We start from the raw sequence: 18707 nt of genomic DNA, 5'->3' as shown, positions 1-18707 counted from the left end.
CGAGGTGTTTCGCATCCGATTGGTCAGAAGTCATCAAATGAGATGCAGAGACGAAAGCGAACGGAAAAAGCCGAGTGGAAAACGAGTTGATCTGCGACCATTTTCGCGATAACGTTCGCCATCATTGAAGTCTTTAGTCTGCATTAGTGTTACCCTTTTCTAAAAGCCTAGAGACGATGCCGTCTTTGTTATTTTGCGGCCCAAAATTAGCCGCCTGTGGGATTGTATTAAGCATCTGGGGAGTCATTATGTTGGTAAGCGTCATCTTCATCTCCTTCATCGTTAGCTAGCTAAAATGCTAAATACCAAACACTGATACTTAGCAATGTTTGCTAAAGGCATTGAGGCGATCATAATCAAACCGAGGTCAAAACATTCTGGTCTAATCTGTTGATCATTTTCTGTACCGATTTGTTGTATTTTTTTGTATTGTTGAAGGTTATGTGATAATGAGACTGTTATTATTCAGGCGATGTTGGGGATCTTCTTTAGTGCAAAATCCGCTGTGCTGATCGAAGACGTTCCCTTTACTGAGGAAGACATCAGAAACGAGTGAGTTGTTTCTACCATAACAGGCCAAATTAGTGCTATTATGTCTGTATTTTGGTGACTGCTTAATAACTTTTAGATTGTCCTGCAATTTTTGAATGAAATAAATGGCTTGTTTATTCTTTAGGTTGTTAGTGCAAATTACAAATTAAATGGGTTTGAGTTAGGACTACACCCTGGAGGGGTTTCCAGAGAGAACCTAATTCTATCAGAGAGAACCGTGGTTTAGAATAGTCAATGTATCTGGGAGGAAACCCGAGAACCCAGATTAAACCCACACAGAAAAGTTTAGAGGCTAAACACTACAATGTGCTAATACTAATGATGAACTAATATTGTTTCATGAGCATGCAAACCCTGAGCAGTAAATATTCAGTGTGACACCTGAGTATTAAATATTGTCATGGTAAAGTAGGAAAGGTCACACACTTTTATTATGCACACAGAGATGTCAGCATATCACAATCTCACCTGTGCTAGAAGTGATTAAAAATTCTGCACAGTTGCTTTTTAATTTCTGTTTCTTTTCTTCTTGAGCAATGCTGTGAAGATTTTGCTTTCCTTTCCTGGATGTCACTAATGGACATCAATATAGTTTGCATCTAACATAACACTCGTTTCTGTCTCATACCAACAGCAAAAACCCGCCACAGGCAATCTACAGCCTGTACAACCAAGTGGCCATCAACTGCTTCATTGCTGCTGCCGTTTATGTTGGAGTGGGTGCGATTTCTCTGTGCCAGGTTCGCCTGAACAAGCGGCAGGAGTACATGGTGACATAAGTGGAGGATGTCAAGCAGTCCACAAATCTTCCCGTTATTTATTTTCAGATTAGTTTATTTATTATAACGGATTGGTTGTAGTAGCAGTTCAAGTTTTGCGTCTTTAAAAATGTAACATGGAAAATATAGACACAAATGATGTGTAATCTATTGGTGATAAGCTAAACAATTCTACATTAAAAATGTTTTTATGCATGTATTTGAAGATTAAACATTCCCAGTAAATAACATTTCCAGACTGAGAGTAGTAGTGGTAAATATCAGTAAATAGTAGTGGCAGTGGTCAGATGGTTACGGCTCTGGGTTGTTGATCGGAGTTCAAGGCCACTGCTGGGCCCTCGAGCAAGGCCCACAACACTTCCTGCTCCAGGGGTGCTATTTACATTTATGGCATTTAGCAGACACCCTTATCCAGAGTGACTTACAACTGAGCAACTTAAGGGCCTTGCAGGGGTCCAGCAATGGACCTGGGGTTTGAACCCATGATACCACATCACATACAGGGTGCTGTATCATAGCACTCTGACTCCAACCTCCTCAGTTTGTGTATGTGAAGAAAATAATTCCACTGTGCTGTAATGTATATGTGGCGATAATAAAGGCTTCTATGCCCCTATTCTATTCGAGAATATAGAATAAATAAATCACTGGACCACAAAATGGGCAGCTGTTGATGAGAAATTATTATGCAGCACTATAAGGAGTGATTTTAGTATAAAAACCTGTTTGTGTTTTAATGTGTGGCTATTTAGAGTAATAGAAAAATGTTATTTATTCAGTGAATTATGTATTCATCTTTTCGTATTGAAAATTGTATTTCCTCCTACTCCTGTGTTTCACCCCATTCGCTGTCTACATTACACGAATGTGATTTTGATTGCAGTGTGGAAATAAAATGGAAATAAAAGACTTCAGTTAAACATGAAAAAAAACATTTTATTTGTTACAAAAGAGTGAGGTGTCACAAAAGTAAGTTGATTTCTGTATACACATGATAATGTAATGTAACCTCACAGAAAGCAGTACACCATTCAAAAGTAATATTTCTCACAAAGCCAAGGTTTAAAAGTCTTTAACAGGATTCACTTCAGACTGGCTAAAGTAAATCTAGATGTTATGCTTGTACAGGAACAGCTATGAAGACTTCATGTACGTAATATCTGGGTTTCGAGCATCGTCTCACAGGTGCGTCTTAGTTCTCCCAGTTTAACACGTGCGTATTCTGCACGGTTCAGGGCCATCTGGCAGTCCTTTCGTGCAGAGTACGTTGAACCTTCGTGCGGCTGCCCAGTCGCCACCTTTACTCAAATTAAAAAGGAAAAGCACACACTCGTGCCTTAGACAAATTGAAGTTACTCTGCTAAGTTCACACAAATGTGTAAAATTCCTTCATAGCATGCAAGTCTTTCACCATGTACTTCTACGTGTATATATATATATACGAATATCTCGGGTCATGGGGAGCCTGTGCCTATCTCAGGCGTCATCGGGCATCAAGGCTGGATACACCCTGGACGGAGTGCCAACCCATCGCAGGGCACACACACATACACGTGTTGCACATTTGTAGATACATGAATCTATGGAGACAAGCTTACCTGTGTGAGATAGCGGATCTGAGAGCTGAGCTCACTCTCAATCCTGTTAATGGAGGTTTGAAACTGGTTGAGCTGCCGGTCTAACAAACTTGCATTATGCTTCTCTTTGGACAATTCCAGCACTATGGTTCCTAAAAACAAAGTGTGATTGTAAATGAACCTGGAACTATTTGTTAATGTTTGCCTACTTACTGTCAAACAAACAATTATGACTAATGATTTCATTGTCTTTTCTATTGACTCTATGCCACTTCATGCCAAGCAGAAACAGCCACTTATTGATATTTCACATGTAAGTAAATCTGTGTGACTTTTTGACTTGAAAAGAAAATATATAAATAAAACTATAAAGTATTCAAATGATATATTAAAAAAATAGGCATTAATTAACATTACTGCAAAAACTGTAAATGAGATGTGAACAGAGAATACGTTTGTTTTTTTATCACCTCTAAATATTACTGTAATGTACTGAAAATACTTCAGTAATAAATATCACAGTGTTCTTTCACACAGGATCAGTGAATAATGAAAAATAATGCTGGGGTTAGTTATTATAGGGAAAATAATGTTGGGATGCTGAAATGTAAAATATGATTATTTTCCAGTAACAGCATGTCCCTGACTGAATTATTCCAACTATTTCAATTTTTAAAAGTTTACATTTCACCTGACTTTTTTGTGTATAGTAACGTGTAATGTGGACATGTCATTAAGCAGACATTTCTTTTTACCAATGGCTTAAAATTGAATGACTTTCATGTCATCTACTGTAGCAGAAAACATACTAAAAAGGTACAAAGCACTGATATTGCTACCTTTCTCTGTCCATGAAACGTTTAATACACGTTTCTTCAAAAAAGTCTCCCTATAAATTACAAACCAGCTTTAAATATGTTTAATATTAGTCTTAGTCCCTGAACCTGTGATTTGTTTTACAGCTGAAACAACAGTTAGGGCTGCTGAGAAAATTAATCAACATCTTCTGTCCAATCAGAAGTGAGAATTTGGCAGCACTGTGAGATGGACGGTTCTCGTGGCTAAGTTAAAGAAAGCTAGATACAGTTTTTAATAAACTATCAGGGAAGTAATTGAGACAGAAACCTGCACACTGAAGAACGACAGCGATCTCCTTTTCCACATCCTCCAGAGCCCGTAACCTGTCATTGGCCATGTTGCAGCTCTCTATTGTAGCATCTACAGGAGAAAACACGTGATTAGCAAAACATGCTAAAGCGTCCAGTAAACAAAGCACTACAACGGTCATCTAAATAACCAAAAAAATAAAAAATACAACCCACGTACTTCTACTTTAAACAGACAAACAGCACATTTCATCTGGTGTAAAAACCACAACAGCTAGGCTAAGCTAAGCAAACACACAAAGCGTCACTCGAGTGACGGAAAGCCGAGCAGGACAAACTAAAAGTAAACGCGAAACCTCTGCAGTAAGCTGAATGGATTGAGTCGTGCTCTTTGAACCAGACTTTAGCTACAGTTTTACAAGAAATAGCACGTCCTACATGCGTGTTGTACTGCAGAAAAGGACACGAAAGAACAAGGTTTATTTTGATGTCAGTAATATAAGTGTGTTGTTAGTGTGAAGCCTGATTATGGAGGCTTGGAAAAGTCACGTGCGATCAGCACTGATTTACAGGGACTGCAGACAGAAAGAGCCTTTCTATGGACTCTTCACTAAAGGTCAGCATTAGCAGCTTTTTTTTTTAGTTATTTCAGTTAAATATTTTCTTAAATGAATATTTTACTGTCTAGTGTCTAGATTAGAAGAAATGTTAAGTCTGCACACAGATGTGTTGGAAGATTTGGAGAGAGGCAGAACACAGAGGTAATGTTGTGTAGGCCCCCCCCCCCATTTAATAATATATTCTATAATAAAATGAAATATTGTATCACGTTTAAACATCTGGATCCAATCTAATATTTAATGTTTTTTTTTTTTTCTGGAGTCTAAATAAAAATGGAGTATTACAATGCCTAGGTGAGGAGAAAAATCCATCCATACTTTATCTGCAGCTCAAAGAGGAAGAGCAAGTCAGAAAAAAGGTAGAATCTTATAAAAGCTTTTTGTTATTATTATTTTATATATATACTGCTTTAGAAATAAAGATTCCTCTAGAAACATTGTCATACATTCACTGTCTAACTACACTGTATCTGGGACTTTTCTGGAAGGATGAGTGATGAATATCAGACCATACAATGCATTAAAATACAGAAATGTGACTCATTATAATTTGCCCTGGTTGAAATGCTATTTTGAATAGTAAATATATCTGGAAAGTGAAGAACACACAACAATAATAAAGTGTCTTTTCACTCTCATTTATTTTAAGGCATTTTCTACCCAATTTCCATAGACATAATTTGAATTCAAGTGCATGCTTTGCTTATTTTTCAGTTTTTAATTTAAGAAATAATTTGATATTTACCTGCTGATAAAATGTCCACAGTCGGTTCATAGTTGGTTAACAGTACTCCATTCAAATGGCAAAATAAGGCTTTTTGTACATAAGAATTTTTGTACATTTTATACACACACACTTTTATATAGGAGCTGCCTAAGGCCTCGCTGATTCAGACCTTTTGCAAGAGGAGAGATAAAGGTTACGAGCTAGGAATATTTTAAGTGGAAAATGCTATTTTGGCATTCAATGCTATGGAGTTTGGACTGAAAGATAATTAGCAAGCGTATAGAGGAGGATCTGAAAAATCAGGGGGTTGGTAAGCAAGAGGGAAACAAATGAAATAGAAGGATATTGTTGATGAATTTGTGTGCTGGATGTTGGATGCAAATGATATTTCTCCTGTAGCTTGGCCAGAAAGTCTCAGACCTGACCAGTGATCTTTACATGAAGGAGGCAGAGCTGCAGTACTGTCACTCACAGTAAGTGATCCACAGGTTAGAGCTTGGAAATGACACATATTGTTGATTTTATTTATTATAAATGATGTGTTTTTGCATTGTAGAATAAGCCGTTACCGCAGTGAAGCTGTGCTTTTGGCTAGAGGAGCATGTTGTGTTAAAAACGAGCTGTCTGAGTACGAGTTTCAATTGGAAAGTCAGTCAAAGCTGTTGGCCGCATTGCAATTGGAGCAGAAGAAACTGAGGGAGGAGCTGGCTATCGCTCATCGGGAGAAAGAGGAGCTACTGGAACGCTGGTTAGAGGAGAAAAGAGAGGAGGCAGAGCGAATTAATAAGCACAATGCTGCACTGGAAAGGTGAATGGGCTATTTTGGCTGTTGTATTAAAATTTAGAACTGTAGCACATCTACTAGGTAGGAAGACATTTCTCACAATCTCGGTTATAAAGGGTCGCTGTTAGGCAGGGAGGCTTGTCATAATTAGCAATCTTTGTCCTAATCATTTAGACAAATACAAGGTTAGGAAGGTTATATTGTATACATACTTCACAAAATAAACTTAAACTAAAAATGTCCCTCGGGGGACTCCGGCGGCAGCTGATGGGTAGCAGAGGGCCAATCGAGCTTCAGCCCTGGTGGTTGCAGAGGCAGAAACTCGGAGTTCGGTGAGGCCATTGAGAAGGACTATCGGTTGGCCTTGAAGAAATTCTGGCAAACCGTCCGGCGCCTCAGGAGGGGGAAGCAGTGCCCTTCTCACACTGTTTACAGTGGGAGTGGGAATCTGCTGACTTCGACTGGTGACATCCTCGGACGGTGGAAGGAGTACCTCGAGGATCTCCTCAACCCCACCAACATGTCTTCCACTGAGGAAGCAGAGGCAGAGGGCTCGGTTGTGGACTCGTCGATCCCCCAAGCTGAGGTCACTGAGGTAGTTGAGAAGCTCCTCAGTGGCAAGGCACCGGGGGTGGATGAGATCCGCCCTGAGTACCTTAAGTCTCTGGATGTTGTTGGGCTGTCTTGGTTGACACGCCTCTGCAACATCGCGTGGCGGCTGGGGACAGTGCATCTGGACTGGCAGACTGGGGTGGTGGTCCCTCTGTTTAAGAACAGGGGGATCAGACTCCTCAGCCTCCCCAGAAAAGTCTATGCCAGTGTACTGGAGAGGAGAATTCGGCTGATAGTTGTACCTCGGATTCAGGAGTAACAATGCGGGTTTCGTCCTGGTCGTGGAACACTGGACCATCTCTATACCCTCACCAGGTTTCTGGAGGGTTCATGGGAGTTTGCCCAACCAGTCCACATGTGCTTTGTGGATCTGGAGTAGGCATTCGACTGTGTCCCTTGTGGTGACCTGTGGGGGGGTGCTCTGGGACTATGGGGTCCGGGGCCCTCTGCTAAGGGCTGCCTATATGACCAAAGCAGGAGTTTGGTTCGCATTGCCGGCAGTAAGTCAGACTTGTTCCCGGTGCATGTTGGACTCCGGCAGGGCTGCCCTTTGTCAGCGGTCCTGTACATTATTTATATGGACAGGATTTCTATTCACAGTCAGGGCCGGAGGGAGTCCGGTTTGGGGACCGCAGGATTTCGTCTCTGCTTTTTGCAGATAATGTTGTACTTTTGGCTTCTTCAAATCAGGACCTTCAGCATGCACTGGGATGGTTTGCAGCCCAGTGTGAAGCGGCGAGGATGAGAATCAGCACCTCCAAGTCTGAGGCCAAGTCAGCTGAGGTGGCTCAGGCATCTGTTACGGATGCCTCCTGGACGCCTCCCTAGGGAGGTGTTCCGGGCATGTCCAACCGGGAGGAGGCCCTGGGGAAGACCTAGGACACGCTGGAGGGACTATGTCCCTCGGCTGGCCTGGGAACGCCTCGGTATTCCCCCAGAAGAGCTGGAAGAAGTGTCTGGGGAGAGGGAAGTCTGGGTGTCCCTGCTTAGACTGCTGCCCCGTAAACCGGCCCCGGATAAGCGGTAGAAAATGGATGGATGGATGGACGGATGGATAAAAATATTCAGAATGCCACTGATTCTAAATTGTATGTGGTTTGATGTATCGACCAGAAATATAAATATATATCTGTGCTTTAAAATGTCCAATTGTGACAAATAAGGAATTAAATAGATTTTGCATGGTATTAGGGTGATGTGATTACTTCTCAAAAGCTGATTATCCTGTAATAGCACACACTAAAGGGTTCAGTTTCTTTTATACCACAATGGTTTGCCACTGATTGCAATTTATTATTTATGAATGATAGTTTTGTTTAGTGATTTTTAGTGATGTGGAACGTCCATGAAGCAAGTCAGGTCCTGTGCCCTTCTCATTTATATTAAAGCAGCTGTTGAGAAGATATAAAATACAGCTTATCATGTTACTAAGAAACTTAAATCGTGTTTTGAGACTTTTATGTAGAAAGCATTAACGCTGGAGACTCCTTTTATGAACGTTAAACATCATAATAAATCTGTTTATTGATAGAATTTTATTTAGTATTAGACTTTTATGTAGATATGTATATCTAATATCTAACATTAGAATGAGCACATTAATGAAAGCCTATAGTTTGCTAGGAAATTAATCAACGCATTCTGACAATAATTGAACAGCACTATAGAATTGATACAGGCTGGATAATTACATTAAAAAAATTAAACATAATGATGTCCTAATGAAAACATATATTTTGATTTGTTCATCCTTTGTAGGTGGAGTAATTACGCTGGTCGACTGAGCAGGCGTCTATATTCCAGGCCTCGTCAGCAACTATGGCCGACTGCTAACCCCCAAGTTATCCAAAGAGAACCAACTGATCATCCATCGAACAAGAATGACTAATTACTTCTTTAATTTTCTTTTAAACTCAATTTACTAAAAATTTGCACTTTACTAGATCTTAAATTTATAATGTTCATTATATTTTAATGTGAATTTCAAAACAATAGTTACAATAAAGTTTAAAAAAATGTTTTGAATTACATCACTAAATATATATATAAATTCAATTCAATAAAGTAAACACTTTGGCATTTTATATTTTATTAAAAAAATTAAATAAATTCTGAAATAAAAAAGAAAATGGAAAAGAATGACATCACAGTTATTAAACTTGTATTAACATGAAGACAATTATACTTTTTTTTCCCTGTCTGAGACATGATGAATTTTTTTTCACCAAAAGTAGCATGTTTATTTACACATGAAGGTGCTGTGTGGTAAATGTAAACACCCTTCTGACGCGCGGTCGGCCGTTACAGCTGGACTGACGCATGCTCCGTATCAGCACCCATTCTGTCACATATCTCTGAATGAAGGAATGAGCCAGTGTACCTGAGGGTTGGACACAGTATGCCATGGACAACACAAAAAGACAGCCTATTAGTATTAATCATGTTTAACTGTGTAACGGTTGTAAACTCTTTGTAAATCATGATGCAGGGCAAAGAGGTGTGTGCGTGACAGTGCTTCGCCTGGCATGCCCGATACAGTAATTTCTTTATCACGTGTGTTATAACTCATAATAATTAAGATTATTAACAGAGTTACTAACATCAAAACACCTTGTGGAAATTAAGCTAAAGAGGCATTTCAAAATAAACTTCAATATATCACAGAACAACAAAAAAGAAGCTCACACAATATGGATTTCTTTTCCAAAAATGCATTTTTTTTTGTAGCCTATTTAACCTCTAACCATAGTTGGCATGATGTAGGCCACCTAGATGCCACATTTGGCAGACAAGACTGTCTATAGTCAGCACTCATTCACTGACATCTCAAAACAATAAACCAGGGATTTACTTTTATAAAATCTGACAATATGCTTTTATGAGGGACTTTTTTGTTATGATGAACTGTACAGGATCACAACTGTTCAATAAGTCACAGCTTCTCGAACTCTTATTTATGATGTCTGGTAGTACATGTGCAGATTGTTACGTTATTTACTATAAGAACAGTTGTTGGGATTTCTGAGTATGCAAGTATTTATTTAACTAAGCTGTTCATCATACTGTATCAGTCCATGGCTTAATGTGTTACTTGTTCAATTTACAATGAATTTTAATTCATCATCCGTAACAGATTTATGCTGTCAGGGTTGCAGGAGCGTTGGGCCAAATTTAAGAACACACCCAGTATAGGACACTAGTCTACCACAGTGCACCATGTACACACATTCAACCCCCCTTTGTTTTAGGTGGTGGGAGGAATCTCATGCAGACATGTGCAGAACATGCAAAACTCTGCACAGACAGCAACACAAGCTCAGGGTTGGACCTGGAGTTATGAGGTAGCGGTGCTCCCTGCTGCACCACTTTCCAGTCTGGTAATGAAAATAATCAACAAATACATTGTAGATTTTCCCAATCGCTATTTTATACTGAGCATGATCCATTTTATAATGTTGGTCAAAATATTAGGAAGGAACTTTGGACTGCAGCCTACACCAGAAACAAGTTCACTGTTATCAAACGGCCTTAATTCCTCAGAGTTACAGTACATCACTATCAGTAGAAGAGTAGACGTGGATCGTAAAACCAAGTCTACCAGAAGCTTATAATTTGTAAGTCGTCTTAGTCTTGTATTCCTAGTTTCTAAACTTAAATTAAATCTACAGATATCTACTCGGATTTTTATTTTTAGATTTAGGCTTTTATTCTTGGAACAGTGTAGTAGATTTAAATGCAGTAACACTAGTAAAATACTGGATCATTTCATTATTATTAGGAACGCAGTTAGATCTGTGTTTCCCGCAACACACAGAAATTTATGACGTCTGTAACCAAGCTAATTTAATGAGAATGAGCTGTTCTCCCTAAACTTGAACTGACCTATGTGCACTCGATGGCACATCAATGTAGCTTGAGTGGCATCTAGATTTCCTACATGGATGCTTGGCACAACAATCACATGCGCTCCTTATTTACTCATAAGAGAAGGAGGTTAATTCTCTTATTTTTTTTTTCCTTTGTTCAATGCTCTTTATGTTACAGCAGCTTTCCTCAAATGATCCTTTTGGCGTTTGGAAAATGTTGGCAAAACACTGTTTCATCAAAGGAATGATAAGATGATTTGGGAAGAAGATCCGTTATGAAAGACCGTCCTTTGAGAGTAAATTAGATGGTGATTTTTTCTTCATCTTCATGCTGCAAGTTTCTGGGCTGAGAGGGAAAAAAAAAAAAAAAAAAAGAACAAGAGAAAGGAAAGAAGGCTCAGCAGTCCTCATCCTTATCATCAGTGGTTCCTTTTAACCGCAGACGGGCAAAATCTTCAAACACCAGGTCATCATCCGGGGTGAAGCTACTATTGGAAGGAACAAAAAAGAAAGGATACTCTAGATATATAAAACTACATGTCTGCTTTTAAAACACACACACACACACACACACACACATATACTTAAAAGGAGGAAAATTTAAAAAGGAGAATTTACCGTGTGTCAAACTCTATGAGGTTGGTATCGATAGGAGGGTCTGCCTCTGGCACAGCTGTATGAAAAAAATAAATAGATATTAACCAAGATTCCTTCAATAAAATCATCAAAACCAACTCCCATACAGGATTTCCTAACCAATGCTCCAGACTCTCACTACCTGGGCTTTTTATTGATTGTGCACAAACATGACTTCAGATCAACACATTCTTGAACCATGTCAAGATTAAAAGTAACATTTAGAATTTTACAATAAGAAGTCCACAACCTGACTAGGAGTTAAACAAAAGTGTTGAGACTGGATTGTACATACCACACACAGTTTAAGATAATGCCCTGATTATCTACTAATGTGTCATGCATTTTTTCCCACATGATTTTCACATGCTTATCACATGACTATGGAAGAGAGGCCCCATTTATAGACCATGTACCGTAAGTCAGTTTTCCAATGTTACATAAATCAGTGTTGTCTGATGTACTGTATAACAGTTTAACAATTACGTTTTTCTGCATCACATTATAATAATTACACATTAAGACAAACATATTCACTTTTTAGGAATTAGCCAGAGTAGCTAGCTTTGTTGAAATGAACGAGTGCTTCATAACCAGTGCTTATGTACAGCAGGTACCTGAGGCTGGTCGAGATGTGGGAACATCTATTGGTTTAGGATGCATTAAAACAAACGGGAGCTCGACTGAGACGTCTCTGTGGGAGGGAAAGACGTGACAGTTATATCGCTCGTAAGATACAATTTAGATTTTAGTGCAATAAAGAACAGAGTCATTCTGTACATATAAGTGTCATTCAGTTACTTCACAACAAGAGAAAACAGATGAGTAGCAGAAAGAGCAAGCTTCACTGCAAACCTGGACAGGCAAATCAAGAAGCCACAGTGATGCACAGTGTATATTTACCTCTCCAGTAAGCTGCTTAAAAGTCTGATGCAACGCAGGAGGGTTAACAGACAGATGGGGGGAAACAGATACACAGAGAATAAAATGAAACAGTAGCAGAGAACGGAATGATGTGAAAACACAAATGGCTTTATGAAAACAAAAGGTTAAGAGACAGCATCAGCAGCCATCCCACTGCTGAAACATATGCTCTCACGTATAAGATTCTTTGGTTGGGGGGAAAAAAAAAAACAAACAGTAGATTTTATTTTTTTATTTTTAAAATAAATACATAAATAAATAAACAAACAAAAAAAAAAGAACATTATGATTATCTGAGATTATCTGTTTGCCTTTGAGCATATTAAAATGTTTCAACAGCAGAAATGTGGCTATTAAAACCCTAAAGCCTTGCATTTCAGCAATCATCAGGTCTCATATACAATGATTTAAATCAAATCTAACAGCAGTACTGGGAGAACATGATGGCAGTTCAATACAGACAGAACACTGCTCGGTGTATGCATTGTGAGCTACAATAGTTCAAAGCTGTGAATCATTTATCTCAAATATAGATTTCTAAAATTCACACCTTACTAACGCCATTTGAGGCATTGTAATGGCAGCTAAACCCCGTGAGGAGAATAAGTGCCTGGCTACAGATGCACCCTGCTTCAGTATAACTGCAAGAGATGGTTTGTTCCTGAGAAACTGTGACTCACCCTCCACGGGAGACGACCAGCTTAACCTTGACTCGGTACGACACCAGAACTCCAAGGACCTCCTTATTACATCCGTCTTTAACACTGCACAGGTAAAAACAAAGAAAGAGAATTAGTCTGCTCAACCGTTCTACAAAAAAAAATTTAAAATACAGACACATGCTCTTTACTAACATGGTGCTAGAAGCTAGGTTGGTATCTTCATGCTTGAGCTTGCCATCCAGAGCCAGCCCTCGCTTCTCTCTGTTATTATTCAGTGTGGGAGTGAGAGTGTAGACCTTACAGAATGTGGAACTTGATGACACCTGGTCACTGAAAAGAGTTGAAATTGAGTCAGTTTAACAACAATGATGTAGTTTCTCTGGTGTATTGTACTGAGAAAATGTAAAGGTTGTTGCTCACTCTGCCTCAAACTGAGCCACTGGACATTTGTACTGAGCCGTGCTGAACAGACAGATGTCGGCATACTGCCGCACTGAGGAAAGAAATAAAGAAATGATCCCAAATGCAATATCGCCACAGGACAAAATACATACCACGGATGTGGAGAAAATCTTGCCTGATATTTTGACTCGTTTGACAGTCTTGGTTGAGTTGTTGGTGACGTGAACATTCACGCTGATCGGCTCCCCGTGATAATACAACTGCATCAAATGTACAAAAACATCTTAGAACGTTTTTTTAGAACCACATTTTTTATCTCTATCTTCACTGTGGAGTTTGTACAACCAAAGCTTAATTCATTTCAGTATGATAGTTACCTCTTTATCTAGAGATGCCTCTAGATGCAGAGAGCGGTCAGACATCAGGAAGCTCCGTGTCGTCTCCACCATCGGCTGAGGACCGGGCTTCTCGGGAGCATACTGCACTTTACGAATCACTAATCTGACAGAATTTCTGGAACGTTCATCATTCACAAAAAAAAAAAAAAAAAAAAAGTAAACAAATAAATTTCATACTAATAAAAACCAATCACCATGTTAAAGCTAAGACTAAGCGGATTTGTTGATAAATCTGTCATGCCCCTATGGGCCAAGATGATTTAATTCACGTAGGCATATAAAGTGCTGAGTCATAAAGAAGAAAACTGCACTGGCTTACCGTTTATGAATCTTCTCCTCCACAGACCTGGCACAGAAAGCTCTTATCTCATAATCAACCCCACAGGCCTGGGCAGCAGAGAGAGGCAGAGAGAGGCAGAGAGAGAGGCAGAGAGAGGCAGAGAGAGAGAGAGAGAGAGAGAGAATAATGAGGTGATAAAAAAAATATCATAGCAATCAAGCCAAACAAGAACTAAAATTGGGTTGAAAACTAAACATTTTTGAAAATTATTTAATTATTATTATTTTTTTAATAAATAAATTAAGGGGTGGAGGTGGGGGTGTTACCTTCCCAGTGTCTTCAGGACCAGGCTGCAGGGTAACTGAACATGGCAAGTTTTGAGGGATCTGAAACAGATCAACATTTAACACTAATGTTTTCTAAAGACCAGCTTAACTTCTCGTTTTAATTGCTTAAAGATTACGCAATTATGGTACATACACAAAATAACCAGCATATATCATTTATATACCAGCATATATAAAGACTGAGACCACACTAAAAACTTTTTTAGATTTTTTCCAGTGGATTTTGTAATATGATTAGTGAATATTCGTGATTATGCACTATTTCATGAAGACATTTGGACAGCTGGTATTGGCCCACCTAAAGTCTGTCACAGAACAGATGCTGGATTCCCGTACAGTTTGCCTACCATGCAAACAGGTCAGTGGACGACGCAGTCAACATCGGACTGCACTACATTCTGCAACACCTGGACTGCCCAGGCACATACGCCCGCATTCTGTTTGTTGAATTTAGTTCGGCCTTTAATACTATAATTCCGGAAATTCTTCACTCCAAACTCCTAAGGCTCACTATACCCCCTTCCATCGGACAGTGGATCACCAGCTTCCTGACAGACAGGAAACAACAGGTGAGACTGGGAGGTGTCACCTCCAGCATTCGGACAATCAGCACTGGCGCTCCACAGGGATGTGTCCTCTCCCCACTGCTATTCACCCTCTACACTAATGACTGCACTTCAATTGACCCAACTGTTAAACTCCTGAAGTTTGCAGATGATACTACGCTCATCGATCTCATCCAAGATGGCAATGAATCTGCATACCGAGAGGAGGTAAAGCGGCTGGTCAATTAAGGAAGTATGGTCTGCCACAGGAGCTGTTGATGCTGTTCTACACTGCAGTCATAGAATTTGTCCTGTGCACATCCATCACCATCTGGTTTGGTGCAGCAACAAAACAGGACAGAAACAGACTGCAACGCACAGTTAGAACAGCAGAAAAAAATTATTGGCGCCCCCCCTGCCCACTCTCCAGGACTTGTACGACACAAGAACCAAAAACCGGGCAGGGAAAATCACTACTGACCCTATGCACCCTGGACAAACCCTCTTTCAGCTCCTCCCTTCTGGCAAGCGCTACAGGACAGACACAGGAACAGTTTCTTTTCCCAGGCAATCGCCCTGATCAACAACTCAACATAATTATATTCACTGCTTCTTATCATAAGTACTGCATTATCAGGACTGTCAGTCATCAAATCATCTGTATATTACACACTACTGCTGTTGCATATTGCACAAAAAGCATAATATTGCACAATATTGTTATTTGCACTCCCACACTTTATGTACATTACTGATCGTTCATATTCCATATTTTATATATTTTATTCATTCTATATCCTCATTTTATACTTATTCTTTCTACATTGTATCTCATCATCTGCATTGTTTTCTTGTATAGTATTGTGTTATTTATGTCTGTACCTTTGAGAGTCACAAACTGCTGGAACCAAATTCCTTGTGTGTGTCAACACACTTGGCCAATAAATCTGATTCTGATGTTTAAGCAAATGTTTGATAATGTTCATGTTAACCAATACAAACAAAAAGTCTACATTTCACTCAAGCAGGCATCAATAATATAATCAATAATGAAATCTGTTCTAGTGTTTTGTTTTGTTTTGAAAAAAAAAAAAGCATTTTCACTAGTGCATTCAGAATTTTGGACCTCACTGGATGTTAAATCAAGAATAACAGATTTGTATCACTTACAGTAAAGTGAAAAGGATGCGCCTGCTGGCCCAACTTCTTCAGGAGTCTCTCCTGAAGTCGACTGTTGGGCTTGCGCTCTTCTGCAATAGGTGGGAAAGCCTGAAAAGTGGATATGTAAAGATCTTTCCGAAAGGAAAGCCCAAGGACGTCCAGATCCTCCCGTCCATAACGGAAGGCACAGGTTAACGTTACAAACACTAGGAGAGAGAAAATCAGACAGAAATGCAGTGATGTTCCTTTAGGGATCACCTGATCATATGGATTTCATGCACTATATATTACCTTTTCGGTCTTTAAGATATTCAGGGTCTACTAGTATTACTCCATCTGTAAAGAAAGTCATTGGGATATTATTTAATACAAGTGGATTTAATTTCCCTTAAAATTATGCAAATTTAAATAAGGTGGAATTCCAGATGCGGAGTCAACTCACCTACAGGATCCACCTGATCTAAGTGATCCACAAAATCCCTTTTCCCCAAGTATACAGTAATCTGAAATAGATGGTAAATCATATTATTTAAAAACACAGCAGGTTCATTTGAGCACAAAACAAACCACCAAATATAAAGAGTGCACATATTAGTGCTTTTATAACCTCAATATTGCCCACTACCTGTCTTATGCATACACTTTCACATGAGAATTATAACATTTATAAATGTCATTTATTGGGAAGGCGTTATGTGTGAACACAAGCCACATTTGTTCATGGCATTGACATTGCAAACAAAGTTCGACTTGGTGTTCAACCACGATGAGGCATACTTCAATCTGTGTAAACGACAGCTTCAGTGAAGTGAACAACGGCTACAGTGAAGATTCAACAGTGAAGATTCAACAGAGGAAACAAAATATGATTGAACAAAAACAACCGCATTAGAAAACAACTAAAAGTAAGAGTGAGTCTAAAAAAAGGTGTAGTTTAGGGTGAGTAATTTCTGGACCAACCATCAGCAGAAACAGGTGATAAACATAGGCGACATATGGTAAAGGATCTGTTTGGTCAGGTGTTGATTAATTTTCTATAACAGCAGCAATTGTACTGTTTCAATAGCAATTACTCGTTCATGAATTTATTCATAATAAATGTATCAGGAAAAAAAAGCATAATTGTTGATATTGTGTAGCTTTCTGCAAGTTGACATTTATTGAACATTTATAAAAGGAGACAGCAGTGTCAGCGACCTGTAAGGGTCAGTAGGTTTTTCAGCTTTCTGGTTTCTTTGCAAAAATCATAAGCCGTATGGAATAAAACAGTTTGGTATGTGCTATTATTACAAAATAATCCACTTTATGTTGGTTGTTGATTAATTTATTTAAAAGGTGTGCCACAAATAATATATTTAAGGTGTTGGGCGACCAATCGGAAGGTTGTGAATTAAATCCCAAGTCCACCAAGCTGCCACTGTTGGGCCCCTTAGCAAGGCCCTTAACCCTTAATTGCTCAGTTGTATTAAAAAAATGAGATAATGTAAGTCGCTCTGGATAAGGGCGTCTACCAAATGCTGGAAACCTCGAATCATCCCATAGCATATTAGGAGCCAGGAAATGTGTAAAGTATTAGTTAAATGTACCTTGCAATTCGGACTGGACTTCTTGAATACCCTAGAGAAAGAAAAGAAGTTGAAGATCTAAATTGAAAACTAAACCAAAGGATACAGAGAGACAAGGTCTGGAGTTCACTGTGAGCAATGATACAGCAGGGAACTATACAGCAATGAGTAGCAGCTACTGACTAGAACACTGTATATCCTCACAATGTCGTTAATAAAGCTGCAGATTTCCTTCGATTTAAAGAAGTAGGCATCTTAAATCTGTTCGATCAGTGTGTGTGTGTGTGTGTGTGTGTGTGTGTGTGTGTGTGTGTGTGTAGAGAGAGAGAGAGATGCTAATTTAAAGCGCCACAGCTAATCATCACGAGCCACTTTCATTTTTTTTTTCATTTAAACCCAGCACTGTTCTTATTTCTTTTATAAACCCTTTATTATTACCTATTATATAGTCACCTAGAACACGATTAGTTATGTAACTAGTAGCTGTTTATCCGCCTTGTTAGCTACAGAGCTAACGACAGTGTTCATGTTATTGCTACGAAGAATAAATAAAATCCACACAGATTTAAATGAAAGCGCGTAAAATCTCACCGGGTGCCTGCCTTGTCCCCCATAATCCAGGGAGAATTGTAAAGCTTCACAATTTGCCGAATTAATAAAGGTTAAGTGTTGTTTTGTTAAATAAACACATCGAACGTTATGATTATTTTAGCTGCGCTACATAGCAACAGGAAGATCAGCTACAACGAGCAACCGGTCAGACCGGAAGTGTCGTCATGTTCAGCGCAGACGCCCTGTTTTCTTTCATAATAATTCAGTTCAATTTTTAGTCAATTCAATCCACATTTATTTCTATAGCGCTTATTTATTTATTTATTTATTTATTTATTTATTTATTTATTTATTTATTTTACAATTGACTTATTTTATTTATTTTTTTTTTACTAATGTCTCAAAGCAGCTTTACAGAACATGAACATAACAAAAGGTTATTATAAATAATATAAAGATTAATAGAATACAAAAAAAAATCAAGATTAATATTAGATATATTTAAATGTGTTTGTATTTATCCCCAATGAGCATGTCTGAGGTGATTCAGGTGACTGTGGGGAGGAAAAACTCCCTTTAATGGTAAAGGAAGAAACCCTGAGAGGAACCAGG

At 38.8% G+C, this 18707-nt stretch overlaps 4 protein-coding genes across 9 annotated transcripts; 2 read left to right on the top strand and 2 right to left on the bottom strand.

Annotated features, from left to right (window-relative positions):
* Nucleotides 1–34: 34 nt before the first annotated feature.
* Nucleotides 35–1561, top strand: rnasekb (ribonuclease, RNase K b). Its single transcript, XM_027150417.2, has 3 exons — nucleotides 35–254; nucleotides 470–552; nucleotides 1187–1561. Exons 1-3 carry the CDS (start codon nucleotides 177–179, stop codon nucleotides 1329–1331), a joined length of 306 nt encoding a protein of 101 aa, XP_027006218.1. The 5' UTR covers nucleotides 35–176; the 3' UTR covers nucleotides 1332–1561.
* A 685-nt stretch (nucleotides 1562–2246) lies between these two features.
* Nucleotides 2247–4376, bottom strand: med11 (mediator complex subunit 11). Its single transcript, XM_027150408.2, has 4 exons — nucleotides 4235–4376; nucleotides 4034–4126; nucleotides 2930–3060; nucleotides 2247–2629 (listed from the first exon to the last, which is right to left on the bottom strand). The coding sequence occupies exons 2-4, from the start codon at nucleotides 4101–4103 to the stop codon at nucleotides 2477–2479; spliced, it is 354 nt and encodes a 117-aa protein (XP_027006209.1). The 5' UTR covers nucleotides 4104–4126; nucleotides 4235–4376; the 3' UTR covers nucleotides 2247–2476.
* A 115-nt stretch (nucleotides 4377–4491) lies between these two features.
* si:ch1073-143l10.2 (uncharacterized protein LOC565165 homolog) lies at nucleotides 4492–8687 on the top strand. Of its 3 annotated transcripts, none has more exons than XM_027150368.2 (6): nucleotides 4492–4630; nucleotides 4703–4775; nucleotides 4929–4993; nucleotides 5761–5834; nucleotides 5918–6169; nucleotides 8516–8687. In XM_027150368.2, exons 2-6 carry the CDS (start codon nucleotides 4739–4741, stop codon nucleotides 8643–8645), a joined length of 558 nt encoding a protein of 185 aa, XP_027006169.1. In that variant the 5' UTR covers nucleotides 4492–4630; nucleotides 4703–4738; the 3' UTR covers nucleotides 8646–8687. The 3 variants fall into 3 exon arrangements, with proteins under 3 accessions (XP_027006169.1, XP_027006163.1, XP_047661025.1); XM_027150362.2 differs by having other exon boundaries at nucleotides 4897–4993; XM_047805069.1 differs by having other exon boundaries at nucleotides 4894–4993.
* A 142-nt stretch (nucleotides 8688–8829) lies between these two features.
* On the bottom strand, nucleotides 8830–18309 carry arrb2a (arrestin, beta 2a). 4 transcript variants are annotated; one of them, XM_027150306.2, is made up of 16 exons: nucleotides 18135–18309; nucleotides 17565–17595; nucleotides 16421–16481; nucleotides 16270–16314; nucleotides 15988–16184; nucleotides 14252–14311; nucleotides 13965–14032; nucleotides 13625–13760; nucleotides 13423–13507; nucleotides 13266–13338; nucleotides 13038–13175; nucleotides 12864–12947; nucleotides 12163–12186; nucleotides 11877–11953; nucleotides 11242–11296; nucleotides 8830–11108 (listed from the first exon to the last, which is right to left on the bottom strand). In XM_027150306.2, the coding sequence occupies exons 1-16, from the start codon at nucleotides 18155–18157 to the stop codon at nucleotides 11021–11023; spliced, it is 1245 nt and encodes a 414-aa protein (XP_027006107.1). In that variant the 5' UTR covers nucleotides 18158–18309; the 3' UTR covers nucleotides 8830–11020. The 4 variants fall into 4 exon arrangements, with proteins under 4 accessions (XP_027006107.1, XP_027006099.1, XP_027006125.1 ...); XM_027150298.2 differs by having other exon boundaries at nucleotides 8830–11111; nucleotides 18135–18308; XM_027150324.2 differs by lacking the exon at nucleotides 12163–12186.
* Between the last annotated feature and the right edge of the window lie 398 nt (nucleotides 18310–18707).

The sequence above is a fragment of the Tachysurus fulvidraco genome, chromosome 20 (genome assembly GCF_022655615.1).
Source record: "Tachysurus fulvidraco isolate hzauxx_2018 chromosome 20, HZAU_PFXX_2.0, whole genome shotgun sequence".
Taxonomy (NCBI): domain Eukaryota; kingdom Metazoa; phylum Chordata; class Actinopteri; order Siluriformes; family Bagridae; genus Tachysurus; species Tachysurus fulvidraco.
The sequence above is the reverse complement of the archived record's forward strand: the minus strand, read 5'-3'. Positions and strand labels throughout refer to the sequence as shown.